Source organism: Budorcas taxicolor, chromosome 14 (assembly GCF_023091745.1).
Source record: "Budorcas taxicolor isolate Tak-1 chromosome 14, Takin1.1, whole genome shotgun sequence".
Classification (NCBI taxonomy): domain Eukaryota; kingdom Metazoa; phylum Chordata; class Mammalia; order Artiodactyla; family Bovidae; genus Budorcas; species Budorcas taxicolor.
In genome coordinates this window covers 15,390,981-15,407,751 of record NC_068923.1, presented here as the reverse complement: position 1 = coordinate 15,407,751, position 16,771 = coordinate 15,390,981, and the positions used below count along the sequence as shown (strand labels likewise).

Here is a 16,771-nt window from a genome sequence, read left to right as displayed (position 1 = left end):
CTCAGCGTGTGTCTGAAAGCACCAGCGCTTGCTGGCCACAGACCATCCCTCTGCTGCCAGTCTTTCATGCACAGACTCAGCACAAATGCTGTAGGCTGGCTCTCCCCCAGGTGTCAGCTACTGCATGTTGTGCTGTGTTCAGCGTTCTTTGACGTGACTCTCCACTGGGTACACACCTGGGAGGAGCTGCAAGGCCCAGGCAGGAAGACCTTTCGCTCCACAGACATGTTCAGCAACCAGAGTAGGGGCACCACACACACTCCCGTCTAGCGCGTGAGACCTCCAGCTGCTCCACAGCTTCCCGAGTTTTCATCTGTTCTTTCTAGTTGTGTTGGTGGGTGCAAGGTGTGCAGAGATGGAGCACCGTGGGTTCACTCTGCGTGCTTCCAACGACACACGCTGAGCATATCCATGTGCTCACCAGCCATTCCAACGTCCCCTTTCCAACGTGACCCCCAGTGCGCTTGCCCTTTTATGGTAGACATGCAGCCATCTGCACCTACAACTGCAGATCTTTACACACTGTGGATGTAAATCCTTTCAGATGTGCGTTGTGCAAGTGACTTTGCTCGTTCTGTGGGCCGCCTCTTCACTCTCAGGGGTGTCCAGACTTTACCAAAGTCAACTTTACCACCTTTTCTTCACAGTAAGTGCATCTTCATCTGTGCGAGAGGACGACAGCCTCCAAGGGCAGCTTCCAGACACTTCACTGCCTTACTGTTCCTGCCCAGATCTGTGATCCTGGAAGGCGTTCTGAGCCGGGTGAGCTGAGGGGAAGGGTCTGCTGGGGGTGGCAGCCTGGTGCCCAGAGTCCTCCAGTCCCTCTCCGGCCACACAGCAATGGCCCTGGCCTGGAAGGTCCACACACCCTGAGCCGGCTGCCGCCTGCGTGCAAGTCTTGTCCTGCACGCGGCTCCCCGCCAGCTCCTACACGGAGACCAGAGGGCGGCGTGTTTGGACCTGTGCTTGCCGTGTGCCTGACAGGACCCCTCCCAGCTCAGCCATCAGCCGATCAGCATCAAGCCCAGTGCAGACCCTGCACTTCCCACTCTGTGGCAGTGCACCCCGCACCACCCAGGCAACCATGTGCGTGTACATCTGTGTCTACACGCAACTCCACTCCCACTGGTCTGTCAGCTTAGCCGCCAGCAAATACCACACTGTTTTAATATCTACAGCTCTACGTTGTGTTCTGATACCTGGGAGGGTAAATCCTCCAGCTCTGTTCTTCAAAACTGTCTTCATTATTTGGGGCCCTTTATATTTCCATATACATTTTGTAATCAGCTTGACAATTTACACACACATTCAAAACCCGCTAGGATTTTTGTCTGGATTGTATTGAATGTATAGAGCCATTCAGTGAGAACTGACTTCTCTGTATATCAAATTTCCAAGCTACAAATACAGTGCGCCCCTCCATTATTTAATCTTCTATAATCTCTCTTCAGTAATGTTTTGTAGTTTTCTATACAGAGGCTTAAACAACTGGTCATCATTTCCTCCTAGTTTTGATGCTACAGTGAGTGCTATCTCTTTTTAACATCATTTCCAAATTGTCTTTTGCTGGCACCCACAGTATTTTCTTGCACATTAACGTGGTAACAGAAATCCTGTTATATTCACTTATTAATTCTAAGTTTTGCCAGATTCATTCAGGTTTTATAGTTACACAATCATGCTGTCTGTGAGGGGGTTTCTTCCTTCCCAGTCTCTACACCTTTTCTCTCTTCCTCCTGTCTTCCTGCAGCGAATATTCCCTGAGGTGCACTGAAGCACAGAAGCAATACCACTGGACACCATGTCTCACCCGCACTCTCAGGAGCAAAGGCTTTAATATCTCACCAGGAAGGGCACTGCTGACTGCTGGACTTTAGAAGATACGCTTATCAGATTAAAGGCATTCCTATTTAGTACTGATTTGCGGAAAATTTTGCATCTCCCAAAGTGGATGTTGAATTTTACCAAATGTTCCTCCATGTCTATTGAGACGATCAAGAAGATACTCTTACTTACTGTATTAACATGATAAATTATTCTGATTACTTCTGAATGTAAACCAACTTTGCACTCCTAGAATAAATCCCATTTTAGAATGGTGTATTACCTTTCTATACATTGCTAGACTTAGTTGATTAACGCGTTGGTTAGGGGACTTCCCTGACGACCCAGTGGCTAAGACACCATGCTGCCAATGCGGCGGGCCTGGGATCAATCTCCAGTCAAGGGGCTGGATCCCACATGGCACAGCTAAGACCAGTGCAGCCAAATAAAGAATTTTTTTTGTAATATTTTGGTTAGGAGTCTTTGCTTCTAGGCTAATAAGACACCTTGTTTTCTTTCTTGCAAAGTCCTCATAAGAATTTGGAATTTAAAAAAAAAAAAATTTGGAATTAAAATTTACTAGCCTCATAAAACAAGGTGAGAGGTATTCTCTTTTTATATTCTATTTAAGTGTTTGTGTAAACTGGTATTACTTATTCCTCAAATATTTGTGAGAACTCATCACTAAAGCCATCTGGTCTGAAGTTTCATTGCTGGGATGTTTTTAAATTATGGATTCCATTTCTTTAATAAATACTGCACTTTCCAGATTTTTTACACATCTTGGTAAGTTACATTTTTCTTTAAAAATTTGTATTTCATTAAGTTGTTAAATTGATAGGCATAAGTTGCTCATATTATTACTTTTTTCATTTTTAGAAGCTTTAATTATATATGTATTTTCATTCTTGATACTAGTAATTTGTATTTTCTCTCTGTATTTTGATTAATCTTGGAGGACTTAATTTTATTACTCATTGTAAAGAACTGATCTTTCACTTTGTTGAATTTGTCTATCGTGCATCTATTTTATATTTCATTGGTTTCTGCTTTTTCCTACGTATTTTCTTTGGATTTAATTTTTTGTTGTTATTCTAGCTACTTGAGATTGAGAATTGGATCACTGATTTTCACACTTCCTTTCTCATATACATATTTAAATCTATGAATAGAATATAGCTCTCTGTGCTATACAGTAAGACCTTGTGTCCTCCCTGCCCTTCCCTGGAGTCCCAAGGGCATGGATTCTATGCTGTCCCCTAACGCCCACTGACCACAGTAAATCCTCAGCACCTACCTGCTGCTTGCCGCCCCTCTGTGCCGTGGGAAGCAGTGCTCTGGACTTCTCTGCAATTTTCTGTGGGATAAAGTACAAGAGGAGGGAGGTGGGGAGAACAGAAAAGGTAGGGAAGAGAGAAGAAATGGTCAGATAAACACAAAATACTGGGCAATGACCAACAGTGAAGCACACCTCCAGATCCGAGAGAACGGAGCTGCCCGCGGACTCTGGGAAACCAGGAGCCTGGCTGGGTGTCCCCAGGGGGACAGTCTGCTGAGCGGCCTCTTCCCACACACGTGGGGCGGAGGGACAGAGACACCTGTCCTCCCACCGCCAAGGGGCTCTTGCGAGGACCCTCTGGGGCAGCACTCCAGAGGAAAATGTCCCTCACGGCACACATACTGAGGTCACACCAGCCAGGTCCTGGCAACCATCGAAGGTCTGCAATGCGGCCCCCCGCTGCTTTAGGGGATGGGGCTGGCCCAGGGCGGGTGCTCAGGGCATCTGTGTGGGGCCTCACCTTCTGCACTACTCCATAGCGTTGGACAGCATCTGATAGCTGAGTTTTCAGGCGATCTAGCTGAAGATGCTCCTGCTGCAAAGAGACAATGGAGCTTCAACAGTCGGCCGAGGCCACATCCCATCCCTGCCGCGCCTCCATCCCTGGGCACACTCCCAGGCCCCTCCCGGCCCGCCTGGCACCTGCACCACATCCGCCCCCAGCCTCACGGGCATCTCCACTCCGTCATTAGAGCTGGGCTCACCCCGCCTACTTTACCACCACTTCCATCCTCGCTAAGGCCAGCAAAGGCTCTGGGGGCACAGCCAGCATCACCACGGACACCATCTCCACGCGATCCACACCATCTCCACCCAATCCATACCATCTCCACCCAATACACACACACACACACAGACACACACACACAGACACACACACCCCCGATCCACACCATCTCCACCTGATCCACACCATCTCCGCCCGATCCACACCATCTCCACCCAATACACCACACACACACACACACACACACACACACACACACACCCCCGATCCACACCATCTCCACCCGATCCACACCATCTCCGCCCAATACACACACACACACACAGACACACACACCCCCGATCCACACCATCTCCACCTGATCCACACCATCTCCGCCCGATCCACACCATCTCCACCCAATACACCACACACACACACACACACACACACACACACACACACACCCCCGATCCACACCATCTCCACCCAATACACCACACACACACACACACACACACACACACACACACACCCCCGATCCACACCATCTCCACCCAATACACACACACACACACACACACACAAACACACACACACACTGTCCGCAATGACCATGAGGCCTGCAGCTCTCACGTGCTATGCCTGTCCAGTCCCCAGAACAAACCACTCCAGGCAGAGGTGTTATGACCCGACAGCTGACCTGACCTGACAGCTCAGGAGGTCTCAGGCCCGAGCTGAAGGTCACCTGGGGGGTGGAACAGAGCCCTGAAGCACCTAACCGCAGGTAAGGCTGCATCTCATACCCACATCAGAACCACAGGCAGCAAATTGGCCATCCGCCCCCCAGCACCTCAGCACTCACACACGGCCTCTGCCCTCCCGATGGAACAAGACCTCGTCTCCTGTTCACCTCTGCACCTGAGTTTCAGAATGACACCTGGCACAGAGCCAGCACTCAGGACATACAGATGAACGAGGGAACAGGCAGGCAGGCCCTAGCTCTTGGCACTGCCGGGCCACCAGGAGTCCCCACCCTCTTCTCAGCAGGCAGCGTCGGCACCACCGGAGCTGTGTCGGTCCCAGGCCCTGGGACCAGGACTCAGACACAGGCTCCCGGGCCCCTCCTGCCCCAGCACCTCCCATTAGCTCCTGGGAGGGCCACGACACTCCCCAGGCCCTGCATCTCCAGTCCCAAGCCCAGCCTTCGCTGCCACCACGCACCCCACGCAAGCCCAGAGGCAGGAAGGAGCTGCAGGGGCAGCAGCAGGCCGGCCACGCTCGGTGAGACCAGCTCTGCAAGGCCTGCCCTCTGAGGGCGCATGGCCTGGGGCCACCGGGCACCTGCACCGCTGTCCAGCCTGCGCTGGTGCCCAGCAGATGGTGGAACCCGCGCTCTCTGCCCGAGCGGCCACGCGGCATCCTTCACCCCACCCTCTGCCCGGGCCCCCGCCGCCCTCCAGTCCCCGGGAACGTACCCGGGGGCAGCCCCGCAGGAGCTCGGCCGTCTGCTTCAGGGCGCTGGTGCTGGCGGCGATCGTGCGGTTGGTCTCCTGCTGCACTGTGTGCCTGGGGGGGGACGGCACGAGGGTGCAGGGGGAGAGGATGGGGGAGGGGCAGCAGGAAAGGGCGACGACACAGCAAGCAGCAGGGTGGGCAGGGGCTCGTAGGGGGAGGGGGCAGCGCACAGCACGGGAGAAGCCAGGCAGAGGAGACGGAGCGGACAGGCCCAGGGAGGGGCGGACGAGAGGGGGCAACCCGAGGGGGCAGGTGAGGCGTGGAAGACGTGACGCTGTAAGCTCAGGCCAGCGGCCCCAGGCCCCAGGGCCCCGGTGCACAGCTGCAGCTCCTGCACATCTGGGGCCCAGCCGAGAGCCCTCCCTAAGGAGGGGCCCCTGGGGTCAGCACTGGTTGGGGCCAGGAAGCAAAGTGGCCGCAGAGACGGCCCTGGGCCCAGCACTGAGGACAGCTTGTCCCTCTGGGGGCCGCACTGGGAGGCCCAGCTCCAGACCCAGGAGCATGGGACCCCGGGCCCAAGGTCTCTGCCAGATCCTTGGTTTAAGATTCTGAGTGTGACTTCAGAAGACTGAAAAGGCCAGGCTGACCTCAGGCCCTGTGGACAGAGTGACTCTGGGCAGACCCCATCCACAGGTGTCCTGCAGGCTCACAGGCCCAAGCAAGGGCAGGGCCCTGGCCTGGCCCCAGAGGCAGACACCAGAGAACCTGCCAATCGGAAGTATCCAAAGCAACTTCAGAAAAGACAGGCAGTGCTGGAGGATGTCCACACTGACGCTGGACTCCCACAAGCTTCAGTGACTGAGACAACACAGCGCTGTCTCGGGACAGTGACAAGTGAAATGGAATCACCCCAAATGCACCCACGTGGAGAGCTCGAGTAAGCACTGAGAAAGGTGCCAAGGTATTCAAAAGTAGGTCCCTTTGAGAAGTGGCATAATCGTATTCAAAGAGTATCAGCCTCGACTCCCACCTCACACCCTGTGTCCAGGCAGAGGCTCTGAGGCCGGACACACAGGCAGCCCAGGGCCCAGCGCCCCAGCCTGGCACGTCTGTGAGAGGAGGGGCGGGCTGGCTACAGGTGGAGCTGGGGTGGGGTAGGCAGGCCATGCCAGCGGCAGCATCGCACACAAAGGGGGTGATGGGCAGCGGCGGCCGTAGAGAGAGGGCTGGAGGCTCGGGTGCAGGAGCTAACCCCGACCAGGAAGGGGCCCAGCCAGGCCGCACTGAGGAGCAGAAGGCAGGAATTCGTCATGTGGCAGACGATCTGCCTGGGGCTCCTGGAAGGACCATCCACTCAGCAGCCCTTCCTGAGGGGCCCAGCACTGCCCTGGGCTGACGCCGACAAGCCCCACCGTCACAGACCGGGCCACCTCGGCCAGTCTGGGAGCCCGTGCTGGGGGCGGCACCGGGCCACTCATGGCGGGTAACAGGGATGACCGAGCCCACCCCTGTCTCACGTAAGATGAGGAAAACAGGTTCAACCCTGTAAGCCTCTTGTGAAACTAGCTATACTTACTCAATCTGAAAGACTGTCTTCCCTCCTGTGATCAGATCCCAACTGCTGAAATGCCTTTTTTTAATGTGATGGCACAAAGAATGATAGTGTACTTTTTTTTTTAATATCCTTTCTTGGCCAAATAAAAGAGCTGGCAACTGTCAACATGGAACAAACACAGACTTGAGAGCCCTGCACTGGCCTCCAGCCATCTGAAAATGCTAATGGTCCACGAGATACACAGGTTCCCCCAGGGCAGGGGTCACGGAAGGCTCTGGAAGGCCAGGACCAGCGGGGTAGGCAGTCTGGTCAGGGGCTGCCCTGTGGGGAGAAAGGGTAAGAGGGCTAGGGGATCTGGGGGCACAGGGAGGCAGGAAGGCATGAAGCAGGTTGGGGACCTGGAAGCTGAGGCTGCGGGCAGAGCAGGGGGTGTCCAGGGAAGGGCCCGTGCCCCTCTCCAGACCACCGGTGAGGACACCCTCCGGCCAATGGGCCAGGGTGGGGAAAAGCACCCGCCTGAGCCCAGGGACACCACCCCAGGGCCCTGACCCAGGAGCAGGCAGCAGCACAGGCGGCCCACACGCTCTCCTGGCGGATCCTGACGCTGAAGACGGAGGAGCCCGAGCGCCACAGCTCAGCGCCACGCACGCCAGACGGGGAGGCTGAGCCCCCGAGGGGCGTGGTCCCAGTGTGTGACGGGGGCACCCGCATCCCCAATCCCCAGCATCAAAAGTGGGATCTAGAACACTATTCACTTAAATGCGACTCTACAAAAAGCCTATGGACTTGAGAGGCTGGCAGGAAACACCAAAACACTCTCACAGCGCTTCCTCCGATGTCCCGGGCGTCCAAGTTCCCACAGGGAGCATATGCTACTTCCACAATCAGAAAACAATGCAGGCTACTTCAAAAAGGAAGCTCAAAGAGCAATTTACAACAGAACGGCACACAAAATCTGCCAAGGGCCCTCGGGTGCCTCGCTCTGGACCCCAAGACTGGGCGGGGTGGTTCAGGCCTGCGAGTGTGGACGGACAGCAGGGAAGATGGGCAGACTGATGGAAGGGAGGACGGAAGGGCGGGCAGGTGGGCAGACAGTGGGCGGGGCGTGCGTGGACGGACAGCAGGGAGGACGAACGGAAGGGAGGACGGAAGGGAGGACGGAAGGGCGGGCAGGCGGGCAGACAGTGGGCGGGGCGTGCGTGGATGGATGGCAGGGAGGACGGCCGGACGGATGGAAGGGAGGACGCAAGGGAGGACCGAAGGGCGGGCGGGCGGGCAGACAGTGGGGGGGGGGGGGGGGGGCGTGCGTGGACGGATGGCAGGGAGGACGGGCGGGTGTGTGGGCAGACAGTGGGCGGGTTTGGCCTGACCACCCACCAAGAGATGTGGCCTGGCCCTGTGTCTGGTCTCAGTCGCAGAGTGCTCCTCCGTAAAATGGGAAAAACACTGCCTGCCCTCCTCCTCCCCAGGGTGCTGGCAGGATGCAAGGAGCCGAGGGCAAGGCCAAGTCCCGCCCCGAGGAAGTCCCGTTCTGCTGCCATAACTGCTAACTCCAGAGCATCCGGAGTCACCAGGGCAGGAAACACTGAGCCCACGGGGGACCAGCCCAGACCTCAAGTGCAGCCAGGCGCCCATCTGGGGTCCCCCGACCATAAGACGCCCTGCGAGGGGCCAGCCAGGAATCTCAGGGGCATGGGGCAGGTTGGGGCGGCTGCTGAAGGCGGGCACTTGCTGAGACCCAACAAGGAGGCATCTGCAGGCACTGGTCCCTGGGGTTCCTGCTCCAGGCGACTGGCCGTCAAATATGTCACCACAAGACAGGTTCTCCTCTGGGGGCCCCGGACTGCTCAGCTGGCCGAGAGCAATGGCAGGGGTATCGGGGAAGGCCCACATGGTCCACGGACTACAGGGCAGCCTCCATCCTAGGAGCCCTGCAGAGCAGGGGGGGAGGGGCGGGGGTGCGGCTAGCAAAGCTGCATGGCCACAGAACAGGACCGGGAAGGTCCTTGGGTCCAGGCACAGTGCTCGGGGGATAGGTCCTCGTGTCCCTCTACTGGGGCATCGGGCTCAGCTCTGCCCAAGCACCCAGCCTCCCCAGGACCTAGAGGCCCCAGAGCCTCCTCTGGGCTGGACAGGTTTAGGATGGAGGCCTCCCGAGAGAGAGGCCCTGGCCTCTCCCGTGGACACCAATGCCAGGAAAAGACACACAGTCCTGGCAGCAGCCTGCGCCCCTCCTGGCTCTTGCGGTCCACCACCCTCAGCGCCCCTTCCCACGCAGGATGGCTCAGGCAAAGAGGACAAGGGCTCAGATGCAGGCCTCCTCCTTAGGGAGCCCCCACCCCAAGGCACACTGGGATCACAGCCCGCAGGGCTCCAGGGTGGCCCCCAGGGTGCCCTGAGAAGGGCCTGGCAGCCTTGGCCATACTGGCCAGGCTGCACCCCTGCAGAGACCTGCTTTCTCTTCCAGGGCCCCAACCCTGAGGGAGCAGAACCTCACCCCAGGACAGCCTGACCCAGCCTGAAGAGCCAGGGGTCCCCCAGAGGCCACCCCAAGCACTCAGCCCCCTCCTGCCCAGCCTGCGTGCCCACCACCTGCACACTGGCCGTGTCAGTGGCAGCCTGTCGTGTGGTGCCCCGCGGGGGTGTTCACAGTGTGCAGCCCTCTGTGCGCTCTGGTGTGTTGTATGCAAGCATGTGGACAGTCAGTGAGGCAAACGGTGAGCAAGGGGGGCACCCCACCACCTGGAAGCACACCTGTGCACAGGGGTGTCTCCACGGGCATCACAGGGCAGGGCTGAGCCCCTGCTGCAGTGGCACCCGTGAGCCTGCCCAGCTGTGGGGCAGTGTGCGAGGGTGGTGTGCTATACCCACGGGCACTGCACACACTCACAGGCTGTCCCGCAGCTCCTGCGTGTCACCCGGCGTCCCCAGGGACCGGAGGCTCTGCTCCAAGGAGGTCACTGCGGGAGAAGGTGCTGGAGTCAGGGGCAGCCAGGGCTCCACCAGACGGTCCCTACTCGGGCGCGCTGCCCACCCGCCTCTGCCCGAGGACGTGGGTGCTGAGGCTAGGAGTGACCCTGCACCTGCCGGAGCCAGGATACCAAGGCTTCAAGCCCACCACCCCCACAGCATCAGTCACACTCCAGCAGGGCCCAGGCCAGCCTTTTCCCCAGATAGTCTAGGACCAGGGCCCAGGCCTGCGTGGGGCTCAGGGGCTCTGCAGAACTGCCTCCAGGAGGCCTGCCTGGGTCTGGGGAGGGGGCTACCGTCCTCCCCGGGTCAGCATTCTCTGACCTGGTAGAGCTCAGGGCTCAGGGCAAACACCAACCCCTTCCACGAGGGCATGGGGAGCCCTGCCTGCCCCGTGTCCACGTTCCTGTGTCCCTTAGGGGTTGAGGACAATCCCAGGCCTCGTGGGGTATGGCTCTCACCCCCACCCCAAGCCCTGGTGACCTGTGAGTGGGCCCTGCTAGTCTGAGGGAGGCTCCGACATGCTGCCCCAGGGCTTGGGCAGGTCACAGGCGTGTGATGCTGGAGGGAGGATGGGGGCTGAGGGGGCTCCTGCCAAGGTCACAGCCCGGCCTGAGACCACAGCACTGGGCTCACACTGCACCCCGCCTGCAGTCTTGAGTCACCCGGGCCGGGAGAGGGCACCCTAACGGGCTCACCCACCACCCCATGTCACCCTGACCCCTGCAATACACTTAGCAGCCCAGACGAGGGCAGGGCAAGGCCCAGACACAGACTCACCGTTGGAGTTGATTTGGAAGATGTTGGCTGACGTCTCTTGGAACAGCTCCTGGAGGTCACTTGGGTCCATCTGGGTGGCTGCAAGGAGACAGGGGAGGGGGCCACACCTTTACTGGGCAGCCTACAGGAGCCCAGGGCCACCGTGCTCACACAGAGTCACCTCCTCCCAGCTCTGCTCCCAGCGGTCTGGCAGAGCCGCAGAGGTGGAACAGGGCTGCGATGCTCAGCGGGTGGCGGAGGGAAAGACAAAGAGGCCAAGCCCACTCCCCAGAAAAACAGCAGCCTCAGAAACCATGAGAGCCGAAGGACACCTCTAAGTGCTGAAAGAAAGGAAAAAAAATCAGTCAACCAGAATTCTATACCCAGTGGAGATACATTTCAAAAACAGAGGCAAAATAAAATTGTCAGGCAAAAAACGCTGCGAGAAGCTCTTCCCACTGGAAAGAGATGCAGAACAGGAAATGTTAAAAGGAGTTCATCAGGTCAAAGGGGCCCTGGATCTGCAGGAGGAGCTGAAGGGTGCGGTGGGTAAGCCCAAGGCAGGCAGAGACATCCTGTCTCGTTCCTGGTCTAGTCAGGGGGCAGGGACCGCCAGGAACACCATGTCAGCCAGCACGTGTGCAGGGGGCACAGATGGGAGCCCTGGAAGGCGCTCACACACCCGGGGGAGGCAAGGCTGCTTCGTGAGAGGCAAGCACCAGTCACTCACTCCAAGCCACCGCCATCAGAAACACCCATGAGCCCACAGCAGAGGTCACATACAACACCACACTCCACTCGGTCACTCTGAAGAAAGGAAGGAGCAGAGAGAAAAGAAACAAGAACACAGGGCAAACAACGCAACTATCGAAGCGGGAGACTCATCCCTAAACACGTGGGTTTCAACACGAGAGAGAAGCCATCTACAGCCGGCCGTGCACCACGGCCCCACGTGGCCAGCAGGCACCACACTGGAGCTCGGGATCAGAGCCACTCCATCGCCCCCTTGGTCAGGGACAGCTCTGCTGCCCCCGCTCAGTCCACAGGGGAGACACCAGATGGGACAGAGGCAAACTCGGCGGCACGCCGGACATAACAGGCCCAGCTCAGCTCAGAGCAGCGCAGTCGCTCAGGCGTGCTGACTCTGCAGCCCCACGGACCGCAGCACCCCAGGCCTCCCTGTGCATCGCAAACTCCCGGAGTTCACTCAAACTCATGTCCATTGAGTTGGTGATGCCATCCAGCCATCTCATCCTCTGTCATCCCCTTCTCCTCCCACCTTCAATCTTTCCCAGCATCAGGGTCTTTTCCAAGGAGTCAGTTCTTCTCAACAGGCAGCCAAAGTACTAGAGTTTCAGCTTCAGCATCAGTCCTTCCAATGAATATTCATGACTGATTTCCTTTAGCATGGACTGGTTGGATCTCCTTGCAATCCAAGAGACCCTCAAGAGTCTTCTTCAACACCACAATTCAAAAGCATCAATTCTTCAGCGCTCAGCTTTCTTCACAGACCAACTCTCACATCCATGCATGACCACTGGAAAAAAATCACAGCTTTAACTAGATGGATGTTTGTTGGCAAAGTAATGTCTCTGCTTTTTAATATGCTGTCTAGGTTGGGCATAACTTTTCTTTCAAGGAGCAAGAGTCTTTTAATTTCATGGCTGCAGTCACCATCTGCAGTAATTTTGGAGCCCCCCAAAATAAAGTATCTCATTGTTTCCACTGTTTCCCCATCTATTTGCCATGAAGTGATGGGACCGGATGCCATGATCTTCGTTTTCTGAATGTTGAGCCTCAAGCCAACTTTTTCACTCTCCTCTTTCACTTTCATCGAGAGGCTCTTTAGCTCCTCTTCACTTTCTGCCATAAGGGTGGTGTCATCTGCATATCTGAGTTTATTGACATTTCTCCCAGCAATCTTAATTCCAGCTTGTGCTTCTTCCAGCCCAGAGTGTCTCACGATGTACTCTGCATATAAGTTAAATAAGCAGGGTGACAATATACAGCCTTGATGTACTCCTTTTCCTATTTGGAACCAGTCTGTTGGTCCATGTCCAGTTCTAAGTGTTGCTTCCTGACCTGCATACAGGTTTCTCAAGAGGCAGGTCACGTGGTCTGGCACTCCTATCCCTCTCAGAATTTTCCATAGTTTATTGTGATCCACACAGTCAAAGGCTTTGGCATAGTCAACAAAGCAGAAATAGATGTTTTTCTGGAACTCTCTAGCTTTTTTTGATGATCCAGCACATGTTGGCAATTTGATCTCTGATTCCTCTGTCTTTTCTAAAACCAGCTTGAACATCTGGAAGTTCACAGTTCACATATTGTTGAAGCCTGGCTCGGAGAATTTTGAGCATTACTTTGCTAGCATGTGAGATAAGTGCAATTGGCGGTAGTTTGAGCATTCTTTGGCATTGCCTTTCTTTGGGATTGGAATGAAAACTGACCTTTTCCAGTCCTGTGGCCACTGCTGAGTTTTCCAAATTTGCTGGCATATTTAATGCAGCACTTTCACAGCATCATCTTTCCGGATTTGAAATAGCTCCACTGGAATTCCATCACCTGTGCTAGCTTGGTTTGTAGTGATGCTTCCTAAGGCCCACTTGGCTTAGCCTTCCAGGAAGTCACCCCTTACATGTGAGATACGGGAAGATGCGGGTTATACGTCAGAGGAGGGGACAACGCATCACGTGACAGCAGTCACGAGCCGGCTGGAGCAGCCACACTGACAGCAGACAGAGGAGGACTCAGGACAATGGGTCCAGCCAGGGACCAGGCGGACGTCGTCACGACAACACCAGGGGCAACCAATGAAGACGACAAAAGACCCCCAGGGTGCACCTCACGTCACAGCTTGAAGACACACAGAGCAGAGATCGGTGGGACAGAGGCTGCCGGGGACTCCCTGGGGAGCAGGGCGAGCAGACGGAGCAGCTGTCCGTCAGCACTCTCCAGGAACACGACCGAGTGATGTTTTAGGACGTTCCCCCCAAGCTGAGCACACGTTCTCATCAGACGCACAAGGAGCCCACGGAGGCTGCCGACACCTCAGTCTACAAAGCGAATCCCAGTGAACTGAAAACAGCTGGAATCATGTACAACATGTTCTCTGAGCACAACAAAACTAGGAATCAACATCAGAAAGAGACCTGGAAATAGACAGTTATTTGAAAAACAACACACTTCCAAACAACCATTAGTAACAGAAAAGACTCACCAAGGAAATTAGAAAATATTGTAAGCTGAATTAAAAGATAATAACGTACAAATGCACGTAAACAAAGTAATGCAGCAAGCATAATTTACAGCAATAAATACTTACATTAGAAAAGAAGTCCCCAGTCAGTGATACGACAGAAACAGATTAACCCCGACGTAGGAAGGAAACATTAAAGGTCAGCAGAAATCAATTAAATTGGCATGGATAAGTACAGAGGATTGATGATGTCAAAACCTGGCTCTTTGAAGCAATCAATAAAACTAATAGACTTGCAGCCAGATTAGTTGAGAACAAATAGAAAAGACACAAATTAGCAACAACAGGAAGGGAAGAGGAGCTCTCACTACAGGTCCTACAGGCATTCGGACGACCGGACCTTCAGGAACAAGTGGAGCCGGCTCCTCTGTCAGCTCAGATCAACGGGCAAGCCCCCGGAAAGACACCCAACAGTGAAGCTCGCTGCAGGAGAGCAGGCTGCACAGGCTGGTAAAGGGACCGTGGTGACACTCTCCCCACAGAGAAAGAACGCCGTCTTGGATGGTGGCCACACAGTTAAGGGGAGAATACCACCAATTCTACAGAAACCCTTTCAGAAAACAGGAGGAGGAAATGATGATCCACTCACTTCAAGACTGACTTCTGGTTTCCGTAATCAGACAGCAAGGGCTGAAAAAGCAGTGACATGGATGGAGGGAAACACGAGAACGGGGTGCTGGGTCATTCCGGGTTCCTCCAACAGTGCCAGGCTGAATACCTACAGAACCTCGGCCCCAAACCCACCAGGCTCAAGCATGAATGCAGCAAGGACCACAGGGGCACAATACAGGGGTCTGGTGGATCCCTTGCCTCCAGAATCAAGACTGAGCGGCTGCACACGACAGGCCAGGAGAGGGACGCAGGGGTCAGCAGACACTGCTGGGAAGAAGAAGGTCAGACAGACGGATGGACAGCGCAGGATGAGCCCCTGCCTGGAGCAGGCTGACACTGCAGTCAGGGCCCTCCCCCATCAGCCCAGGGAGGCGGGAATCAGGGTGACCACCAGCAAGGACGCAGGGGCCTGAGCTCGTACAACCGCTGTGGACGACGGAGCAGCAGCTTCTGACAGCTGAACTCACTCTCACGTGGGACCAGCAATCCGACTTGGGAATTTATCCAAACCCTCAAGAAAGCAAGGCTGCATGTCCACACACAGACATGCCCATGCTCCTCCTCAGCCAGTGAGGAGCCTGCCCCCAGCATGGATGGGGCACAGACTGCCAAGTATGCCCTCCTGAGCGTGGACGGGACGAGCTGCCAATACCCATGCCTCTGGTCAGTACAGGGAGGGAACCGGCGCTGAAGGACAGCAGCCCACAGACCTCACATGGGCTGGGGGCAAGAGCGGGCTGGCCGATCTGGAGGGGGCCCCCACCTGCCGCCACCCCCACTCCAGCCAGCCCAGCCCCAGGGCAGCAGGAGACAGGACCGGCGTGGGGACCGGATGCCCTGCCCCTCCTGGCCCCACGGCTGCAGCCCCAACGGCTTCACAAGGCCATCCCGCGGGGGCCACAGGCAGTCAGGATGGCGCCAGTCCTCACACAGCAAGGCCCCAGTGCTTTCTGGGCACCAGGCGGCAGGCCTGCCCTGACCCTGGCCACCGCCCCCAAGCGCTGGGCCCAACGAGAGCAATGCCCCGGAAAGGCCAGGGCAGGCTCTGCCCAGGAGGATGGAGATAACCAGGGCCTCAGGTCCCCACCTGCCCACCCTGATGTCTCGGGGCCAGCCCAGCCCAGGCGAGGCCTCTCCTGGACGCTGAACCAGCAAGAGGGAAAGAACCAGGAAGGAACCGGGGTCAGCGCTGCCAGGACACTGCCCGGAGGACACATCTTTCTTGCTCCAGGTCATGACCTGAAGTCAGGAACTCAGTGCCCTGCAAAGAGAGCTGCGTCCTGTCTGTGCCCAGCTCCCCTATGACCCTGAGGGAGGGACGAGCCCCTGGGTGCCTGGGGCTTAAATGGGGCCCATTGGGCGGCAGGAGTGAAGGAGCCAAGGACAAAGTACAGAAGGATCCAGAGATCACGGGGAAGGTGGGGGGCGGCAGCCATCAGTGGCCGCAAGCTTCCTGCCAGCTGAGCTGGGCGAAGAACTCACCTCTGCGCATCTCGGGGCCGAGGCCCTCGGAGAGCGGGGCCTGGAAGGAGAAGGTCTTGGCCACGGCCTGCTCCAGTGGCGTGAGGGGCAGGGCCTGAGGCACCCCCGGCAGCTCACCCAGCTTGCGCCTCACTACGGCCCGCAGGTCCCGCCACTTGTGCTTGAGGTCCACAAGGTCACGGCGGCAGTAGCCCAGCGCATTCACTGCCTGCAGGATGCGGCTCCACACACGGTACCTGCGGGCAGGCTCGGCCCGCGGCAGCCCGGTGCCAAACAGAAGCTGATGGTGCTTGCTGACCCTGGCTACCAGCACCTCCGTCTCCTGCGGGCAGAAGTTGGGCTTCCTCTTCTTGGCCCGGGTGGTGCTGGCCACGTGGCCACGGGCCCTTGCAGCCGGCTCCTTCTGTGGGCCAGCAGGCAGCGAGGTGGGCTCTGGTGTCCCACTGCCATCAGGCGTGACCCCTGGCCCTGGAAAGGCACCGAAAGGTGGGTGTTTAAGGCCCCGGCCAGGGCGGTGGCAGCTCCCAGGGAGCCTCCTCTTTGGCTTCCAGTTCAGAACAGTACTTGTTTCTGCCCACGGCCCCTTCCCTACTGGGTGTCCAGAGGCGTGGGTCTGAGTCCTGGGCCTGCCACTGCCTGGCTGTGTGCGAAGCTGAGAGGGACCTTGCTTCTGGGCCATGGTGCCCATCTGTCTCCAGAAAGGCCCACCCCGGCCCTACTCCCTCCGGCAGCCGATGTCAGGAGCAAGGGGTGAGAAGGCGGGCTGGCCGTCCCATCACAAGGAGCAGGCCCTCTGGGGCCAGGGCC

General features: G+C 56.9%; 1 protein-coding gene across 7 annotated transcripts in view; it reads right to left on the bottom strand.

Annotated features, from left to right (window-relative positions):
- TSNARE1 (t-SNARE domain containing 1) overlaps nt 1-16,771 on the bottom strand; it is a 113,173-nt gene that overhangs the window by 56,566 nt on the left and 39,836 nt on the right. For 4 of the 7 annotated variants that reach the window (XM_052651637.1, XM_052651640.1, XM_052651642.1 and 1 more), the window contains exons 4-9: nt 15,965-16,432; nt 10,633-10,710; nt 9,773-9,842; nt 5,348-5,438; nt 3,624-3,698; nt 3,122-3,181 (exon numbers count right to left, since the gene is read on the bottom strand). In XM_052651637.1, the coding sequence (XP_052507597.1) occupies nt 3,122-3,181; nt 3,624-3,698; nt 5,348-5,438; nt 9,773-9,842; nt 10,633-10,710; nt 15,965-16,432 (842 nt within the window). Of the gene's footprint in view, nt 1-3,121; nt 3,182-3,623; nt 3,699-5,347; nt 5,439-9,772; nt 9,843-10,632; nt 10,711-15,964; nt 16,433-16,771 lie in introns of those variants that run through there. The other 3 variants (XM_052651639.1, XM_052651638.1, XM_052651641.1) reach the window with 2 other exon arrangements.